The sequence below is a fragment of the Nerophis ophidion genome, linkage group LG21 (assembly GCF_033978795.1).
Source record: "Nerophis ophidion isolate RoL-2023_Sa linkage group LG21, RoL_Noph_v1.0, whole genome shotgun sequence".
Classification (NCBI taxonomy): domain Eukaryota; kingdom Metazoa; phylum Chordata; class Actinopteri; order Syngnathiformes; family Syngnathidae; genus Nerophis; species Nerophis ophidion.
In genome coordinates this window covers 22,428,138-22,448,137 of record NC_084631.1, presented here as the reverse complement: position 1 = coordinate 22,448,137, position 20,000 = coordinate 22,428,138, and the positions used below count along the sequence as shown (strand labels likewise).

The window sequence follows — 20,000 nt, the reverse complement described above, 5'->3', positions numbered from 1 at the left end:
GCAGCCTCGATGGCCTCCACTTCTCGCCGCCGTCCCTCTTGTATATTCTAATTTCTATCTGGCAGGGCCAGCTGCTGCGCCTCTCCTTATCACCGCCATCGCAATCCTCGCTGTTTGTCTTTGTTGGTCACTCGCCGTCCAAACATCGATGACGTCATCGCGCTAATCCGTTCTCGTTTGCTGCTTCAACAAAGAGTCATAGTTATCCAATTAATGCTCATCTACGATAAAAAACTGGAATCGTCAGGATTAACCAGCTACATCATGTGATTAATCATCAAAAAATATTGCACTTATCTTAACTAAACTTTAAAGGCCTACTGAAATGAGATTTTCTTATTCAAACGGGGATAGCAGGTCCATTCTATGTGTCATACTTGATCATTTCGCAATATTGCCATATTTTTGCTGAAAGGGTTTAGTAGACTTCACGGTGGTAGAGGGGTTAGTGCGTCTGCCTCACAATACGAAGGTCCTGCAGTCCTGGGTTCAATCCCAGGCTCGGGATCTTTCTGTGTGGAGTTTGCATGTTCTCCCCGTGAATGCGTGGGCTCCCTCCGGGTACTCCGGCTTCCTCCCACTTCCAAAGACATGCACCTGGGGACAGGTTGATTGGCAACACTAAATTGGCCCTAGTGTGTGAATGTGAGTGTGAATGTTGTCTGTCTATCTGTGTTGGCCCTGTGATGAGGTGGCGACTTGTCCAGGGTGTACCCCGCCTACCGCCCGATTGTAGCTGAGATAGGCGCCAGCGCCCCCCGCAACCCCGCAAGGGAATAAGCGGTAGAAAATGGAAGGATGGATTTAGTAGAGAACATCCACGATAAAGTTCGCAACTTTTGGTCGCTAATAAAAAAGCCTTGCCTGTACCGGAAGTCGCAGACGATGACGTCACCGGTGTGAGGGCTCCTCACATCCTCACATTGTTTATAATGTGAGCCTCCAGCATCAAGAGCTATTCGGACCGAGAAAACGACAATTTCCCCATTAATTTGAGCGAGGATGAAAGATTTGTATTTGAGGATATTGATAGCGACGGACTAAGAAAAGAAAAAAAAAACGCGATTGCATTGGGACGGATTCAGATGTTTTTAGACACATTTACTAGGATAATTCTGGGAAATCATTTATCTTTCTATTGTGTTGCTAGTGTTTTAGTGAGTTTAATAGTACCTGATAGTCGGAGGGGTGTGTCCACGGGTGTGTTGACGCGCAGTGTCTCAGGGGAGTCGACGGCAGCTGTACGGACGGGACAAGCTCAGCTGATCTCCGGTAAGAAGCGACTTTTTACCACAATTTTCTCACCGAAACCTGCCGGTTGACATTCGGTCGGGATCCATGTTCGCTGTGATCCATAGTAAAGTTTCACCTCCGTGGATTTTAAACAAGGAATCACCGTGTGTTTGTGTGGCTAAAGGCTGAAGCTTTCCAACTCCATCTTTCTACTTTGACTTCTCCAATATTAATTGAACAGATTGCAAAGGATTCAGCAACACAGATGTCCAAAATACTGTGTAATTATGCGGTTAAAGCAGACGATATTTAGCTGTGTGTGTGTGCAGTGCTCATATTTCTTAACAGCCCGTGACGTCAAGCATATCGTATTTTCCGCGCTATAAGCCGCCCCTTCAATGAATGGGATATTTATAAATAAATGATAAATGGGTTGTACTTGTATAGCGCTTTTCTACCTTTAAGGTACTCAAAGCGCTTTGACACTATTTCCACATTTACCCATTCACACACACATTCACACACTGATGGAGGGAGCTGCCATGCAAGGCGCCAACCAGCACCCATCAGGAGCAAGGGTGAAGTGTCTTGCTCAGGACACAACGGACGTGACGAGGTTGGTACTAGGTGGGATTTGAACCAGGGACCCTCGGGTTGCGCACGGCCACTCTCCCCACTGCGCCACGCCGTCCCTATTTAAAAATGTTGTTCACCTATAAGCCGCACCGATTCATAAGCCGCTCCTACGCTGCGCTAAAGGGAATGTCAAAAAAACGGTCAGATAGGTCAGTCAAACTTTAATAATATATTACATACAAACCAGTGTGCAAATGTGCAATCACAACAATAGTAACACTCAAAATATTGCAGAGCAATTGCAACATCAATAACTCAACGTTGCTCGAACGTTAATGTCGCAGCACACAAAATAAACATTTAAAGCTCACTTTCTGAAGTTATTCCTCATCCATAAATCCCTCGAATTCTTCGTCTTCGGTGTCTGAATTAAAAAGTTGGGCGAATACGGCATCCAAAATGGCGCAGGTCATCTTGTTGCTTCCTCCACCTACGCACCATCGATTCATTTATCAATCAATCAATGTTTACTTATGTAGCCCTAAATCACTAGTGTCTCAAAGGGCTGCACAAACCACCACGACATCCTCGGTAGGCCCACATAAGGGCAAGGAAAACTCACACCCAGTGGGACGTCTGTGACAATGATGACTATGAGAACCTTAGAGAGGAGGAAATTCTCTCGCTGCTGGTCTATTTCCGCGTTCTTCTGCGTGACTTATTGCCTGGAGTTTGAATTCTGCGTTGTACGCGTGTCTTTTAGTAGGAGCCATTTTGTGGTCATCTTTACAGAAACACACAAATGAAATGAATCGTATTAGCCGCGCGCTTCTTCTTCTTCGAGGGGCGGGTGCTTACCTTGGCGGTTGCTTACCGTAGAAGAAGAAGCGTTTCCTCTTTTACGGGGAAAAAAAGATGGCGGCTGTTTACCGTAGTTGCGAGACCTAAACTTTATGAAAATAAATATTTATATTAATCCATATATAAGGCACACCGGGTTATAAGCCGCACTGTCAGCTTTTGAGAAAATTTGTGGTTTTTAGGTGCGGCTTATAGCGCGGAAAATACGGTACACGTTTTCAAGAAAAAACTACCGGGAAATCTAAAATTGCAATTTAGTAATCTAAAAAGGCCGTATTGGCATGTGTTGCAATGTTAATATTTCATCATTGATATATAAACTATCAGACTGCGTGGTGGGTAGTAGTGGGTTTCAGTAGGCCTTTAATCACGCAATTTATTTTGACTGTACAAACAAGCTCTTTTTGTGACGATCTGTCACTTCATTTCTGTTTCTTATTTTGGCTCGATTTCCTGCTTGTCCCACTGAGCCTTGTTTATTCCTCACCTGCTGTTGATTGTCAGCCGGGCCCACACCCAGTGCTAATCATCAGGCTTCTATTTATGCCTGCCTCGCCTGATCCTCAGCGCTCGAGGTTTGACTATATGTGAAGAACTGTTTGCATGCGTGACTGCACTTCCTGTGTTTAAATATATTAAAATCATCTTACCTGCTCATCGTTCTCCTGGTTCCTGCAACTTGGGTTCAGTACAACTGCAGCCATGCGAGCTCGTCACACTTTTACCTTAATTGTTATATGGTCAGTAAAGAAATTAATGCATACGCAGGCATGTGAAATGTCTGCAAAAATCCTTGTTTTTAAACATCACTTTGTCACGACGGGGGTGGGGGTCGCAGTTTGCTGCGGGGTTTGTTCCCCCGGGATGTAGATGGACAACTCTGGACAAGGCATGCAGGTAGGAATATGGTTTATTCCTCAAAAATCAAAGATGTACAAAAACAGAAAACCAGCCAAAGGGGCGACGTGCCGATCGCACTGGACACAAAAGCTAACACTTGGGATAGACTAGAGATAAGAAATACCCACGTAACTGTGGCATGAAGCCAGGTCGTCTGCCCGGCAAAGGCAGGCTTAAATAGTGCCTCTGATTAGTTTTTGGAAAACAGGTGAGCATCTCGAGCACCAATCAGAGACAGGTGGAAACACTAAGCACTCATAGTAACTAAAAACAAACAAGGGTGCACAAAAACAGGAACTAAAGGAGTCCAAAACTAACAGAATATAACAAAAACATGATCCGGGCCACAGATCATGACACACTTCTGCAATTTTTTTTAAATGAAATATAAAAAAGAATATGATCCTAACAAAATTTGTTGAACGCTCGCCTCAGCCGCAGGTACTCACTGTTCCTCTTGCTGTCACACTGAATTGCAGGACGGGCTCAGAAACAATCTCGCTAGTTAGCATAGTTAGCATCATCTAGCTAGCTTACTTGTTGTCGCCTGCGTTCGCTCTCCAAGCCACAACGTTGACGGCTTTCTACTTTGCTGCTAATCGTATTTGGATGATGATTATAATCCGAACACACTTTTGAAGCGTTTGTAGTTCATACAGTAAATTTTGAGTATTTATTAGTAGCCAGGGAGAAGGTATATTTTTGACGTGACGGATGTAAACAGAAGTCACAACACCGGAAGTGTATTATTACCAGAGATGTCCGATAATGGCTTTTTGGCCAATGTCCTATATTCCAATATTGTCCAACTCTTAATTACCGACTCCGATATCAACCGATACCGATATATACAGTCGTGGAATTAACCCATTATTATGCCATGCCATGCCATGCCATTTTCTACCGCTTATTCCCTTTTGGGGTGGCGGGGGGCGCTGGCGCCTATCTCAGCTACAATCGGGCGGAAGGCGGGGTACACCCTGGACAAGTCGCCACCTCATCGCAGGGCCAACACAGATAGACAGACAACATTCACACTCACATTTACACACTAGGGTCAATTTAGTGTTGCCAATCAACCTATCCCCAGGTGCATGTCTTTGGAAGTGGGAGGAAGCCGGAGTACCCGGAGGGAACCCACGCATTCACGGGGAGAACATGCAAACTCCACACAGAAAGATCCCAAGCCTGGATTTGAACCCAGGACTGCAAGACCTTCGTATTGTGAGGCAGATGCACCAACCCCTCTGCCACCGTGAAGCCCAACCCATTATTATGCCTAATTTAATTGTGATGCCCCGCTGGATGCATTGAACAATGTAACAAGGTTTTCCAAAATAAATCAACTCAACTCAAGGTCTTCAGTGATGTCCGACTTCAATGATTACCTTTTAAAATACCATCGATGACGTCACCATGTGACCATTGCTGGAGAAATACTATACAGGAACACATTTACGCACCACTGTGGTGTATTACATGAGACATGTACAGTGGGACAAAAAAGTATTTAGTCAGCCATCAATTGTGCAAGTTCTCCCACTTAAAATGATGACAGAGGTCTTTAATTTTTTAATCATAGGTACACTTCAACTGTGAGAGACAGAATGTAAAAAAAAAATCCAGGAATTCACATTGTAGGAATTTTAAATAATTTATTTGTAAATTGTGGTGGAAAATAAGTATTTGGTCAACCATTCAAAGCTCTCACTGATGGAAGGAGGTTTTGGCTTAAAATCTCATGATACGTGGCCCCATTCATTCTTTCCTTAACACGGATCAATCGTCCTGTCCCCTTAGCAGAAAAACAGCCCCAAAGCATGATGTTACATGGATGATACAGCAGAGGACTGGGAGAATGTCATGTGGTCAGATGAAACCAAAATAGAACTTTTTGGTATATACTCAACTCGTCGTGTTTGGAGGAAGAAGAATACTGAGTTGCATCCAAGAATACCATGCCTACTGTGAAGCATGGGGGTGGAAAAATCATGCTTTGGGGCTGTTTTTCTGCTAAGGGGACAGGACGATTGATCCGTGTTAAGGAAAGAATGAATGGGGCCATGTATCGTGAGATTTTGAGCCAAAACCTCCTTCTATCAGTGAGAGCTTTGAATGGTTGATCAAATACTTATTTTCCACCATGATTTAAAAATATATTTTTTTAAATTCCTACAATGTAAATTCCTGGATTTTTTTTACACATTCTGTCTTTCACAGTTGAAGTGTACCTATGATGAAAATTACAGACCTCTGTCATCATTTTAAGTGGGAGAACTTGCACAATCTGTGGCTGACTAAATACTTTTTTGCCCCACTGTAAGTGTCAAAAAGACAGCCAAAAGAGGTTGGTAGATGAGAATAAATCTAAAGATAAAATATAAAATGGAAATCAACCCAATTGCTGGAAACGTATTCTTTAGTTTCAACATTTTATTTCATGCTGATAGAAATGTTCCTAACATAAACTGTGAGGGAGTTTGTGATTTTGCCTTTACATATACTCTAATATGTTTATTATGATTTTAACCAGAGTATAAAACAGGACAAAACATTTTTTTTAAATTAACAATATAGAAAATACAACAATATAAGAGAATGCATCAGTATTAATAAAATTAATCAATTAGAATAATGTAATTTTTACATTTTTCCCCTCAAATTTGACACTAACCTTGCCCCTAACGGGTGCTGTCCATGGTACCCCACTAGCAGAGGGGAGAACAAGAGCCCTTCGGAGCAGGTGTATTTGAGCATGGCAACGAGAGCGGTTGTGCGTGCACCTTGGCCCGAAAGGTGTAGAGCGATCAATAGTGTCTCTAGTGACTGATCACAGCGGATTAATCAGTGACACAAGATCAGTGAGTGGCTGAAATGTCACCAGCTCCATAATTAAGACCTTCATTAAGCCACAGTTAACAGAGTGGATCTCTGCTGCATACACCAATTCACTACCACCCCCTGACACACACACACACACACACACACACACACACACACACACACACACACACACACACACACACACACACACACACACACAACATCCTTTTCACCATATGCGTCATGCTGTCCTTCAATCCTTCTTTTCATTTCACTCAACACCCTCCACCCCAATGTCTTTGTGCTCTCAATATAGGAATGACGCTCATGTCAAACAGGGCTCGTCTAAATAAGGACGGAAACATTTAATTTCAGCAGTTTCTCATTTGATAAAAAGGGATTTTAATCCCGCGTTAGTGTGCAAGCCTCCTATTTTATTTTCTTGTTTTATTCCAAATACTCCCTGCTACCCTTTAACCCCGCACACCTCATCTCTGCCTCCCTGGATCAGAAGCACTCCACTACAGTCCCATGCTGCGTGCTCCTGTAAATCCAGATTAGCCGGCGAGTGTTTTTAATCTCATCACTTCCCCAATCCTGCACGGGTGTGTGTGCTTTTCCTCTTTTTGCGCAACGGGGGCCGAAAGAACGATAGACTCGGGGATTACAGCGGATTCTAAGAGAGTCATAGATGGAAGGTGAGGAGAGAGAAGAATGGCAGTGCACTCACGGTGCCACTTGATTAGGTACATCACTTATAACAGGTATATATACAATAACTGTATTTTTTTTACATTTTGGCTTTTATTGTTGAGGTGGGACAACAAAAACAAAGCTTCATACTTACTATTTATATATATATATATATGTAAACAGAGAAGATATTTCATCACTACAAGCCTGTTTCGAAGGCTTCTCTACTCTTTAGGAGATTTTATTTGATAAGATATGGGCATTTTATAATACAAACACCCTTAAGAGCAAGGAAACCTGCAAAACAGACTTCGAGGGATGAAATAGCCTCTGTGTTTTTTCCTGACCTAACATTTATTCTGCTCTACCCTGGTATTGAGCACTGTATAATGGATAAACCACAGAAACCTTGATTTTATATATATATATATATATATATATATATATATATATATATATATTCCAAAACCAAACCTGACCCCAGCAACACACAGAACTGCAATAAACAGAGCAATTGAGAGGAGACACAAAAACGACACAGAACGAACCAAAAGTAATGAAACAAAAATGAGTATTATCATCAACAGTATCAATATTAGTTATAATTTCAGCATAGCAGTGATTCAAAATCCCTCATTGACATTATCATTAGACATTTATAAAAATTAAAAAAAAAGAACAATAGTGTCACAGTGGCTTACACTTGCATCGCATCTCATAAGCGTGACAACCCACTGTGTTCAATATTTTCACAAAGATAAAATAAGTCATATTTTTGGTTCGTTTAATAGTTAAAACAAATTTACATTATTGCAATCAGTTGATAAAACATTATCCTTTACAATTATAAAAGCTTTTTTTTTTTTTAAATCTACTACTCTGCTAGCATGTCAGCAGACCGAGGTAGATCCTGCTGAAATCCTGTGTATTGAATGAATACAGAATCGTTTTGAATCGGAAAAATATCGTTTTTGAATCGAGAATCGAATCGAATCGAAAAAAATCTATATATTATCGAATCGTGACCCCAAGAATCGATATTGAATCGAATCGTGGGACACCCAAAGATTCACAGCCCTAATATATATATATATATATGGCTGGGGAGAGGGAAGTCTGGGTTTCCCTGCTTAGGCTGTTGCCCCCGCGACCCGACCTCGGATAAGCGGAAGATGATGGATGGATGGATATATATATATATATATATATATATATATATATATATATATATATATATATATATATATATATATATATATATATATATATATAGTCAAGGTTGTGTGTGCAAACCTTGACCTCTGTTATTGCCAACAAAGGTTATATTACAAAGTGTTGAGTTGAATTTTTGTTATCGACCAAATACTTATTTTCCACGATAATTTACACAAAAATTCTTTAAAATTCCTACAATGCGAATTCTTGGATTTTTTTTTCACATTCTGTCTCTCACAGTTGAAGTGTACCTATGATGAAAATTACAGACCTCTGTCATCATTTTAAGTGAGAGAACTTGCACAATTGGTGGCTGACTAAATACTTTTTTGCCCCACTGTATATATGTACACACACACACATATATACATATACGTTAGGTCAGGAAAAAAAAGAGAAGCTATTCCATCCAGGGGATTTTATTAAATCTAATTTTATAAAATACGGGGATTTTATCAAATGTTATTTTATAAAATTAGGGGATTTTATAACATTTAATAAAATAAAATCCCCTGAAGAGCAGGGAAACCTGCGAAACAGGCTCATAGGGATGAAATATCCCTCTGTGTTTTTTCCTGACCTAACGTTTGTTCCGCTCTACCCCGGTATTGAGCACTGTATACCCGAGAAACAACAGTAACCTTGACTATATATCTTCATATATTCATATGTGATTGTGTGTGTGTGTGTGTGTGTGTGTATATATCTATCTATCTATCTATCTATCTATCCATCTATATATACATATATATAGATAGATAGATAGGTAGATAGATAGATAGATAGATAGATAGATAGATAGATAGATAGATAGATAGATAGATAGATAGATAGATAGATAGATAGATAGATATGTATGTAAGTATGTATGTATGTATGTGTGTATATATGTACCGTGATTAATCTGGTTTAAAAAAATAACATGCAAAACATTAATGTTGACAGCCCTATTTTATACATACATGCATGATCCATCTATTTTCTACCGCTTGTCCCTCTGAGGGTGGCGGGGGCTCTTGAAGCCTATTCCATCTGATCTTGGGTGCCCTATTTTATATATAAGTTGTTTGTTTTTGTGATTATGTAGTGATTTTTACTGCTGGTAAATGCAACTTTTTTTGGCCACCTGGTGGCTTATATCACATTTGTACTCAATAAAAAACTGTACACAGACTTGTGGCGTAACTATGTTAGTTCGCAAAGAACTACAGTGTCAACCAGGGCAGGCTAACAAGCACGTTTTGTAATGAAAACAATTTGGAACACAGTCGAACTCACGCATGTGGACTTTTAATAACGCGATAAGACACCAGAGGATGAAATTTTAGCATTTGATTCGGCTGACTGATACGCGGGCAAAGGAACTAGTTTATGAGTCGCAATGTTTGGCTGTACGATAACTGAGATGACGAAAACCTTGACAAACCTTTCTGTAAAAACCGAGGTACCACTATACGTACAGTCGCGATCAAATTTTACATACACTTCTAAAGAACATAATGTCATGGCTGTCTTGAGTTTCCAATAATTTCTACAACTCATATTTTGTCTGATAGGGTGATTGGAGCACATACTTGTTGGTCACAAAAACATTCATGAAGTTTGGTTCTTTTATGAATTTATTATGGGTCTACTGAAAATGTGACCAAATCTGCTGGGTCAAAAGTATACATACAGCAATGTTAATATTTGATTACATGTCCCTTCGCAAGTTTCACTGCAATAAGGCGCTTTTGGTAGCCATCCACAAGCTTCTAGTTGAATTTTTGACCACTCCTCTTTACAAAATTGGTGCAGTTCAGCTACATTTGTTGGTTTTCTGACATGGACTTGTTTCTTCAGCATTGTCCACACGTTTAAGTCAGGTCTTTGGGAAGGCCATTCTAAAACTTTATTTCTAGCTTGATTTAGCCATTCCTTTACCACTTTTGACATGTGTTTGGGGTCAGTGACCTGTTGGAACACCCAACTGCGCCCAAGACCCAATATCCGAGCTGATGATATTAGGTTGTCCTGAGGAATTTGGAGGTAATCCTCCTTTTTCATTGTCCCATTTAAAGCACCAGTTCCATCGGCAGCAAATCAGGCCCAGAGCATAATACTACCACCGCCACGCTTGACAGTGGGCATGGTGTTTCTGGGATTAAAGGCCTACTGAAATTAGATTTTCTTATTTAAATGGAGATAGCAGGTCCATTCTAGGTGTCATACTTGATCATTTCGCAATATTGCCATATTTTTTCTGAAAGGATTTATTAGGGCTCCTCACATCCTCACATTGTTTATAATCATAGCCTCCAGCAGCAAGAGCTATTCGGACAGAGAAAGCAACAATTTCCCCATTAATTTGAGCGAGGATGAAAGATTCGTGGATGAGGAAATCTAGAGTGAAGGACTAGAAAGGGGAAAAAAAAAGGCAATTGCAGTGGGAGCGATTCAGATGTTATTAGACACATTTACTAGAATAATTCTGGAAAATCCCTTATCTGCCTATTGTGTTGCTAGTGTGTTAGTGAGATTAACTAGTACCTGAAAGTCGGAAGGGTGTGGCCACGGGTGTATTGACACCAGAGTCTCTGAGGGAAGTCACGGCAGCTGCAGCAGGACTGTAGCTCCGCTGATGTCTCCGGTAAGAGGCGACTTATTACCACAATTTTCTCACCGAAAACTGCCAGTTGACATGTAGTCTGGATCCATGTTGGCTTGACCGCTCTGATCCATAGTAAAGCTTCATCTTCGGGAATTTTAAACAAGGAAACACCGACTGTGTTTTTGTGGCTAAAGGCTAAAAGCTTCCCAACTCCGTCTCTCTACTTTGACTTCTCTAGTATTAATTGAAAAAATTGCAAAAGATTCAGCAACACAGATGTCCAGAATACTGTGTAATTATGCGATTAAAGCAGACTACTAATAGCTTGGATCGGGCTGGAAAATAATGTCCGCTACAACCCGAGACGTCAAACGTTTTCAAAACGACACTTCACGTGAAATTTAAAATTGCAATTTAGTCAACTAAAAAGGCCGTATTTGCATGTGTTGCAATGTTAATATTTCATAATTGATATATAAACTATCAGACTGCGTGGTCGGTAGTAGTGGGTTTCAGTAGGCTTTTAAAGGCCTCACCTTTTCTCCTCCAAACATATTGCTGGGTATTGCGGCCAAACAGCTCATTTTTGTTGATGTCCAGTGCCGGATAAAAGGGAGAGCTGCATCAGAATGAGCACCCAGCAGAAAAACCTCAGCAAAATCAAACAAGTGAACTATTCGCTGACGTGACAAACTGTTAAAGTGTCAATAAGATAACGTGCATCATCGGTGGAGGACAGCGCCAAAAATCCAGTCTTACACAAGTAATTGAACTCGAATAGTTCCTTTTAACTTTAATCCAAAATGACGCAACAACCAACTTCTCCCTGCACGTAAAAGCAAGTCGCTGCATTAACACGTAAACGGAGGAACCACATTTTCGGCAGCTGCTGTCACACTGCCACTTGACTTTGCTTTCTTATTTCCCCCATTTATCCTCGTTGGCCTGGGAAGTGTTTCTCACCAACTTTACCACTGACGTGATGTCACAGTAAAGTAGAATATTAACATGTTTCCAAAGCGGCTGCACATTTACATTCAATTTGACATTGTTATCTCCAAATGTAAAAATGAATAGGATAAATCAATCAGTCAAAGTTTATTTGTATAGCCCTTTATATAGCCCTGAATCACAAGTGTCTCAAAGGGCTGCACAAGCCACAACGACATCTGGTCCCCCAAGAAGAAACTCACCCCAAAGGGTGTTTTACAGAAAAACGACTCAAAACTCTCATATCTCAAATCCCTGCGCATTCAAACACATTCAAATCAATTTCAAACAAACAAACACTATTTTAACATGTATCATACACAGAGAGATATTACAAATAAAAACAAACTTTTAGACCAAAAATATTGTTTTGAAAAACATCGCAATAGCATGTACTACAAAACAACTTCATCGGTTTTATGAAATACTGTAATAATATTGTACAACATTTTTTGTAGGTGTCTCCTTGTCGTGTAACAAATAAGAACTGGGAAATTGTTGTTTATGTTGCACACAGACATATTTGAGTGACTGACCCCAGAAGGTCAGATTTGACCTTTGTCTGTGTGCCATAGGTCATTCTCGAGTCAGGATTATAAAGAACAAACTGAAACTGAAAATCGTCAAACACAGCATCTGCAGCTTTTCAATATTTTTGTAGATAAACGAGGTTGGTGGCTGCATGCTTGTGTGTTGCAGACAGACTCTGTAGAGGGACTGACTCGCTTGGTCCACTGCGAACCAATAGGATATGTTTTTAATGGTTTGTCCATTATTCATTCACACCGTTTTATAAGCCGCAGGGTTCAAAGCGTAGGGGGGAAAAAAGTAGCGGTTTATAGTCCGAAAAATTTGAATATAATAATATATTTATGAATAATAATTACTTACTTCTGGTTAATTGGTACTTCCGGTTCAATGCACTACACAGAAGTAAAATACTGTAGGTAGGTAGGTCTTTATTGTCATTGCAACAAGTACAACGAAACTTTGTTTTCAGCACAAACCTGTTCAAGATTAGACAAAGAAACAGTGTACAGGGTTACAGAACAAGAACGCTGATGGGTCGCCATAAGGCGCCCCGTAAAAGATGGGAAAAAGGTCAATCCTGGGGAAGGATGAGTAAAAAAATACAATCTAGACTGGGCTCCTAAGGGGGCCCAGTTCGAAGTGAGAAAAAACCTCCATAGCAAAGCACATATACATATTGCAACATACATCTAGAGATATCTAGCAACAGAGGGAAGGTAGTTCAAGGTCTTGGTGGTAGCTCGCAGCTCTCAGGCGCTGACCATCCATTCATCACCCCTACTGGATTTGCGTCAAGGGTGTTGGATTGGGGAACCGGGGGGTGTATGTGTGGCGTATATTTTTTTTGTGGATGTGTGTGTGTGTGTATAAGCCCATAGTGTAGACGCTGGACTTGCAGCACCTGCAGTGAGCGAACTTTCAAACAGGTGTGAAATTGTCCAAAACATAGCACAAAACATACATTTTCAGTGTCTCTGTGGTTGTTTCATGAAACCTATTTGTTGAACACAAAACGTTATGACCGTTAGTGGACAAATGTCGATTATTATTCCCACCGTTTTATAAGCCGCAGGGTTCAAAGCGTAGGGGTTAATAGTACAAAATATATGAATATAATTATATTTTTATGATAAATAATTACTTAATCCTGGTTAATTAGTACTTCCGGTTCAAGGCACTAAACAGAAAGCAATACTGTAGACGTTCAACATGCAGCACCTGCAGTGAGCGAACTTGTCCAAAAGATAAAACAGAACACACCTTTTCAGTGTCTCTTTAGGTGTTTCATGAAAATTATTTGTTGAACACAAAACATTACGACCATTAATTATTCACACCGTTTTATAAGCCACAGGGTTCAAAGCATAGGGGAAAAAGTAGCAGTTTATAGCCCAAATATACTAATCCATGGGTGTCAAACTCTGGCCCGCGGGCCAAATGTGGCCCGCCGTGCAATTTCATTTGGCCCTTGAGGCAATATCAAATTAACATTAGAGCTGGCCCGCCGGTATTATACAGCGGCAAAGCCGCTGTAACACTGCATTCGCCGCTAATACTCATACTTGCCAACTCTTTCGATTTTCCAACCATTCTCCCGAATTTCTCCAGATTTCCACCCGGACAACAATATTGTTAGCTTTGTCTACAGTATGTTGTCACGTTCGCTTTTCCTCCATACAAACAGCGTGCCGGCCAAGTCACATAATATATGCGACTTATACACACACTTGAGTGAATGCCAGCATACTTGCTCAACAGCCATACAGGTCAGACTGAGGGTGGCTGTATAAACAACTTTAACACTGTTACAAATATGCGCCGCACTGTGAACCCACACCAAACAAGAATGACAAACACATTTCGGGAGAACATCCGCACTGTAACACAACATAGACACAACAGAACAAATACCCACAACTCCTTGCAGCACTAACTCGTCCGGGACACTACAATATGCACTCTCCGCTACCACCTAACCCCGCCCCCTACCTCCAACCCCACCCATCTCATTGTTATTTTATTTTAAGATTTATTAGCCTGTGGAAAAATGTAATGTTGATAGTTACCTCAGAAGGCTGCAAATAGAAAAGAGGCATTAAATGTTTTATTTAAATGGTATTAATTTTACCAATGATTTTATTTATTTATTTTTTTTTTTTTGAAAGCTGATTTTGCACTATTAAGTTATATAATTATTTCTTGTTCCATATTCAGTGGTAAAGCAAATCAGTGGAGGAAACTGAGCAATAATTAACGATTTATTCATGCACTTTCTCTTGCGACTTCATGATTCATTCATTATTGTTATTTTATTTTCAATTGTATTATTAGCCTGTGGAAAAAGTTTATATCGATATTTACCTCAGAAGGTTGCAAATAGAAAAGAGTCATTCAATTTTTATTAAAATTTTATTTGATATACCATTGATATTTTTTTATTATTATTATTATTATTTGAAGCTGGATTTTGCATGTCACTATAAAGTTATGTAAGCCTTGCTTGTTCAATATTCAATGCAAAACTTGTTTGGGTCCCTATTAAAAGATTAATTTGTTCAACCTTGCCCCGCGGCTTTGTTCCGTTTAAAATTTCGGCCCACTCTGTATTTGAGTTTGACACCCCTGTACTAATCCATTTATAATGAATAATTATAATAATAATAATTAAAGATGCATAAATAATCAATTTCTAATGGAATCATAGGCCCAGAATCGTAATCGTAATTGAATCGTGAGGTGCCCAAAGATTCCCGCCCCAATTGGAGACCACCGCCTGTGAGGTTGCATGCGTGTACTTCTCTGCAGGACATCATGTCTGAACTTAGAAGCTGACGCTGTCTCATGTTTATTTGTTTCCAGATGAACCGTCCCATCCAGGTGAAGCCAGCAGACAGCGAGAGCAGAGGGGGTAAGAGACACCTGCACCCACTTATGACTTATTTTTTCTTTTTTTTTTTTTGCAAGTGTATTTTATATGAATCGGTGAGTTTGCCCACTTAATTTGTGAGCAGAAGTTACATCAGTTGCAGCGTTCAGGCCAGGTTAATTAGTATGCGGCAAAGGTTTGGATGCCCTGGTTGATAGTAACCACGGCAACATTTTGTATTGCCCGAGTGATACCATCCGGAAATTTTGGGGAAAAAAATCATTCATAGGTTTTAAAATATCAATACTTTCACGGAATTTTTTTTATTTTTTATTGAGTGGCCTGTGTTTGCATGGGTCGACTTAAGACAGTGTTTTTCAACCACTCTGCCGCGGCACACTAGTGTGCCGTGAGATACAGTCTGGTGTGCCATGGGAGATGATCTAATTTCACCTATTTGAGTTAAAAATATGGTAACACTTTACTATGGGGAACATATTCACAATTAATTAGTTGCTTATTAAAGTAACAAATACTTCCATCCATCCATCCATTTTCTACCGCTTATTCCCTTTCGGGGTCGCGGGGGGCGCTGGCGCCTATCTCAGCTACAATCGGGCGGAAGGTGGGGTACACCCTGGACAAGTCGCCACCTCATCACAGGGCCAACACAGATAGACAGACAACATTCACACTCACATTCACACACTAGGGCCAATTTAGTGTTGCCAATCAACCTATCCCCAGGTGCATGTCTTTGGAAGTGGGAGGAAGCCGGAGTACCCGGAGGGAACCCACGCATTCACGGGGAGAACATGCAAACTCCACACAGAAAGATCCCGAGCCTGGATTTGAACCCAGGACTGCAGGACCTTCGTATTGTGAGGCAGACGCACTAACCCCTCCGCCACCGTGAAGCCCAACAAATACTTCATTTGGAGTTATTTGGACACTAGGGGAAAATATAAGGGTTAGGTTTAGGCTTAGGTTTAGGCTTAGGGTTACTAACAAGCAATAATTCTGAGGTTATTGAGGGAATACTCTTAGTTAATGGCTTACTGGTTTTATAACAGAATAAGGCATTAATAAGTACTTAATAATGACTAATTAAGAGCCAATATGATACAAATGTGCTTGTCTGTTGTTGGTGTGAAAGCATGGAATTCTCTAAACAAAGACTTAAAAAGCTGTAAGAATATATTTGTATTTAAAAAGAGTTATAAAAAGAGAAAACTGGAATTATATCAAACTGAGTTTTGATTTAGATTGGACGTGTCATTGTGAAAATGCTTAAAGGAAAATGGAAAAGTATGTCGGGGTTTGGGTGTTGGTGGAGGGAACAGTTATAAAGTCATCTAAAATACTGTAATTTGTGTTAAAAAATGAGCAGATAAATATAAGAATATTATTCTTCCATCTGCTCCTTTCTGATCGTGGAAATGTATAAGAAAAAAAACAAAAAAACAATGAATGGGTTAATTGTACGTGGCTTGTAAATATGCATTTTCATGAAAGGAATAAAAATAAATGATGATAATGATGATGATGATTTGCATGTTAATAAGCAAATAATTAATGGTGAGTATGTGTTCCCCATATAAAGTGTTAACAAAAATATTTTTTGCAAACCAGTAATTATAGTCTGAAAATGATGTGTTGTTGTTGAGTGTCGGTGCTGTCTACAGCTCGGCAGAGTAACCATGTAATACTCCTCCATATCAGTAGGTGGCAGCCGGTAGCTAATTGCTTTGTAGATGTCGGAAACAGCGGGAGGCAGCGTGCAGGTGAAAAGATGTCTAATTCTTAAACCAAAAATAAACAAAATGTGAGTGCCCATAAGAAAAGGCATTGAAGCTTAAGGAAGGCTATGCAGAACAAAACTAAAACTGAACTGGCTACGAAGTAAACAAAAACAGTATGCTGGACGACAGCAAAGGCTTACTGTGGAGCAAAGACGGCGTCCACAATGTACATCCGAACACGACATGACAATCAACAATGTCCCCGCAAAGTTGGATAAAAACAACTGAAATACTCTTAATTGCTAAAACAAAGTAGACGTGGGAAATATCGCTCAAAGGAAGACACTAAACTGCTACAGGAAAAAAAACTGAAAAAGAGAAAATGCTACCAAAATAGGAGTGCAAGACAAGAACTAAAACACTACACACAGGAAAACAGCAAAAACTCAAAATAAGTCACAGCGTGATGTGACAGTACACCTACATTAAGACAACAGCTATACTGATGTATGCTTGGTTATGGTGTAAAGTCATATCCAACAATTGCAGCAACGACTTTTTAATGTCAACTGAGTTTATTTTTTTAATGATATCTGCTGGTGGTGTGCCTCTGGATTTTTTCAACGCAAAAAAGGTTGAAAAACACTGCCTTAAAGGCCTACTGAAATTAGATTTTGTTATTTAAACGGGGATAGCAGGTCCATTTTATGTGTCATACTTGATCATTTCGCGATATTGCCATATTTTTGCTGAAAGTATTCAGTAGAGAACATCCACGATAAAGTTCGCAACTTTTGGTCGCTGATAAAAAAGCCTTGCCTTTACCTGAAGTAGCAGACGATGTGCATGTGACGTCACCGGTTGTAGGGCTCCTCACATCCTCACATTGTTTACAATCATAGCCAGCAGCAGCTAGAGCTATTCGGACCGAGAAAGCGACAATTTCCCTATTAATTTGAGCGAGGATGAAAGATTCGTGGATGAGGAAATTTAGAGTGAAGGACTAGAAAAAAGAAAAAAACGTTTTTTTAAAAAAAAGGCGATTGCAGTGGGAGCAATTCAGATGTTATTAGAAACATTTACTTGGATAATTCTGGAAAATTCCTTATCTGCCTTTTGTGTTGCTAGTGTTTTAGTGAGATGAAATAGTACCTGATAGTCAGAGGGGTGGGTTCAATCCCAGGCTTGGAATCTTTTTGTGTGGAGTTTGCATGTTTTTTGGCCACTGGTGCAACTTGAATCCCTCCCTGTTAGTGTTGTTACACCCTCCGACAACACACCGACGAGGCATGATGTCTCCAAGTTTCAAAAAATAGTCAAAAAAACGGAAAATAACAGAGCTGAGATGTGTAGAAAAGGAAAATTGCGGCTGTATTACCTCGGCGACGTCACGTTCTGACGTCATCGCCCCCAGAGCGATAAACAGAAAGGCGTTTATTCGCCAAAATTCACCCATTTAGAGTTCGGAAATCGTTTAAAGAAATATATGGTCTTTTTTTCTGCATCATCAAGGTATATATTGACGCTTACATAGGTCTGGTGATAATGTTCCCCTTTAAGATGTGTTGTTAGTATATGTTGACATATTGCAGTCAAACTGATTGAATACATAACAGCTCCATTGATCCGTTTCAGTCCCAGTGTCCTTGTATTGCACATGCTGACTCACTGTCACGTTACCGAGATACAGACCCACAGTCCAAATATTAGCCCTGAAAAAGATGGATCCTTTGTCTTTTGACAAGGTATCTTGTTAAAAGACCGTGTTTTGAATGGGCGTGACTTCATGCATATATGCATATAATGCATACTAACATGTCTGAATGATCCATCAGTGAGAGGACACATTCTCTTTGGAAATCTTTAGAAGTGACTATCAGAATATTCAGTTTTTGTACGCGTTACTGCACTCTGTTGGTACTTGGGAGTATAGCAGGCTCGTTTGGGGATTTTTTTTTCTTTTTCTTTTTTGGATCATAGACTGTGCATTCACAGGCCACAAGATCAGGTACACATGCACGATCGAGTAAAAACTAAAGCTCTGCCACAACGAAACCGAGTTGGTGGAAAAATACTGTAATTATACACATGTTCAACTACTCAAAATGTTGATTGGGTAAGACTTTAGTATGGGGAACATATTCACCGTTAATTAGTTGCTTATTAAAGTAACAAAGACTTAATTTACAGTTATTTGGACACTAGGGGAACATATAAGGGTTAGAGTTACTGATAAGCAATAATTCTGAGGTTATTGAGGGGAGACTCTTAGTTAATGTCTTACTGCAGTGGTTTTCAACCTTTTTTCAGTGATGTACCCCCTGTGAACGTTTTTTTAATTCAAGTACCCCCTAATCAGAGCAAAGCATTTTTTTAGTTGAAAAAAAAAAAATAGATAAATAAGTAAAATAAAGCACTTTGTCATCAGTTTCTGATTTATTGAATTGTTTAAACAGTGCAAAATATTGCTCATTTGTAGTGGTCTTTCTTCAACTATTTGGAAAAAAATATATAAAAATTACTAAAAACTTGTGGAAAAATAAAGAAGTGATGCAATTATAAATAAAGATTTCTACGGATAGAAGTAATCATCAAATTAAAGGGCCCTCTTTGGGGATTGTAATAGAGATCCATATCGATTTAGTAACTTAATGCTCAACATTTCTTCACAAAATAAAACAAAAAACTTTAACATCCATATTTATGCATAATCGAGCTGTCAACACTGAATATTGCATTGTTGTATTTTTTTTCACAGTTTATGAACTTACATTCATATTTTGTGGAAGTATTATTCAATAAATATATTTATAAAGGATTTTTGAATTGTTGCTATTTTTAGGATATTTGCTTTTTAAATCTCACTTACCCCTTGGCATACCTTCAAGTACCCCCAGAGGTACGCGTACCCCCATTTGATAACAACTAGATTACTGGTTGTATAATAAGGCCATGCAAAATAAGGCATTCATAAGTACTT

The 20,000-nt window shown here is 39.6% G+C and overlaps 1 protein-coding gene across 5 annotated transcripts in view; it reads left to right on the top strand.

Annotated features, from left to right (window-relative positions):
* LOC133539883 (CUGBP Elav-like family member 3) overlaps positions 1 to 20,000 on the top strand; it is a 130,517-nt gene that overhangs the window by 55,812 nt on the left and 54,705 nt on the right. For all 5 annotated transcript variants that reach the window (XM_061882173.1, XM_061882175.1, XM_061882172.1 and 2 more), the window contains exon 4: positions 15,272 to 15,320. In XM_061882173.1, coding sequence (XP_061738157.1) covers positions 15,272 to 15,320 — 49 coding nt within the window. The remainder of the gene's footprint in view (positions 1 to 15,271; positions 15,321 to 20,000) is intronic.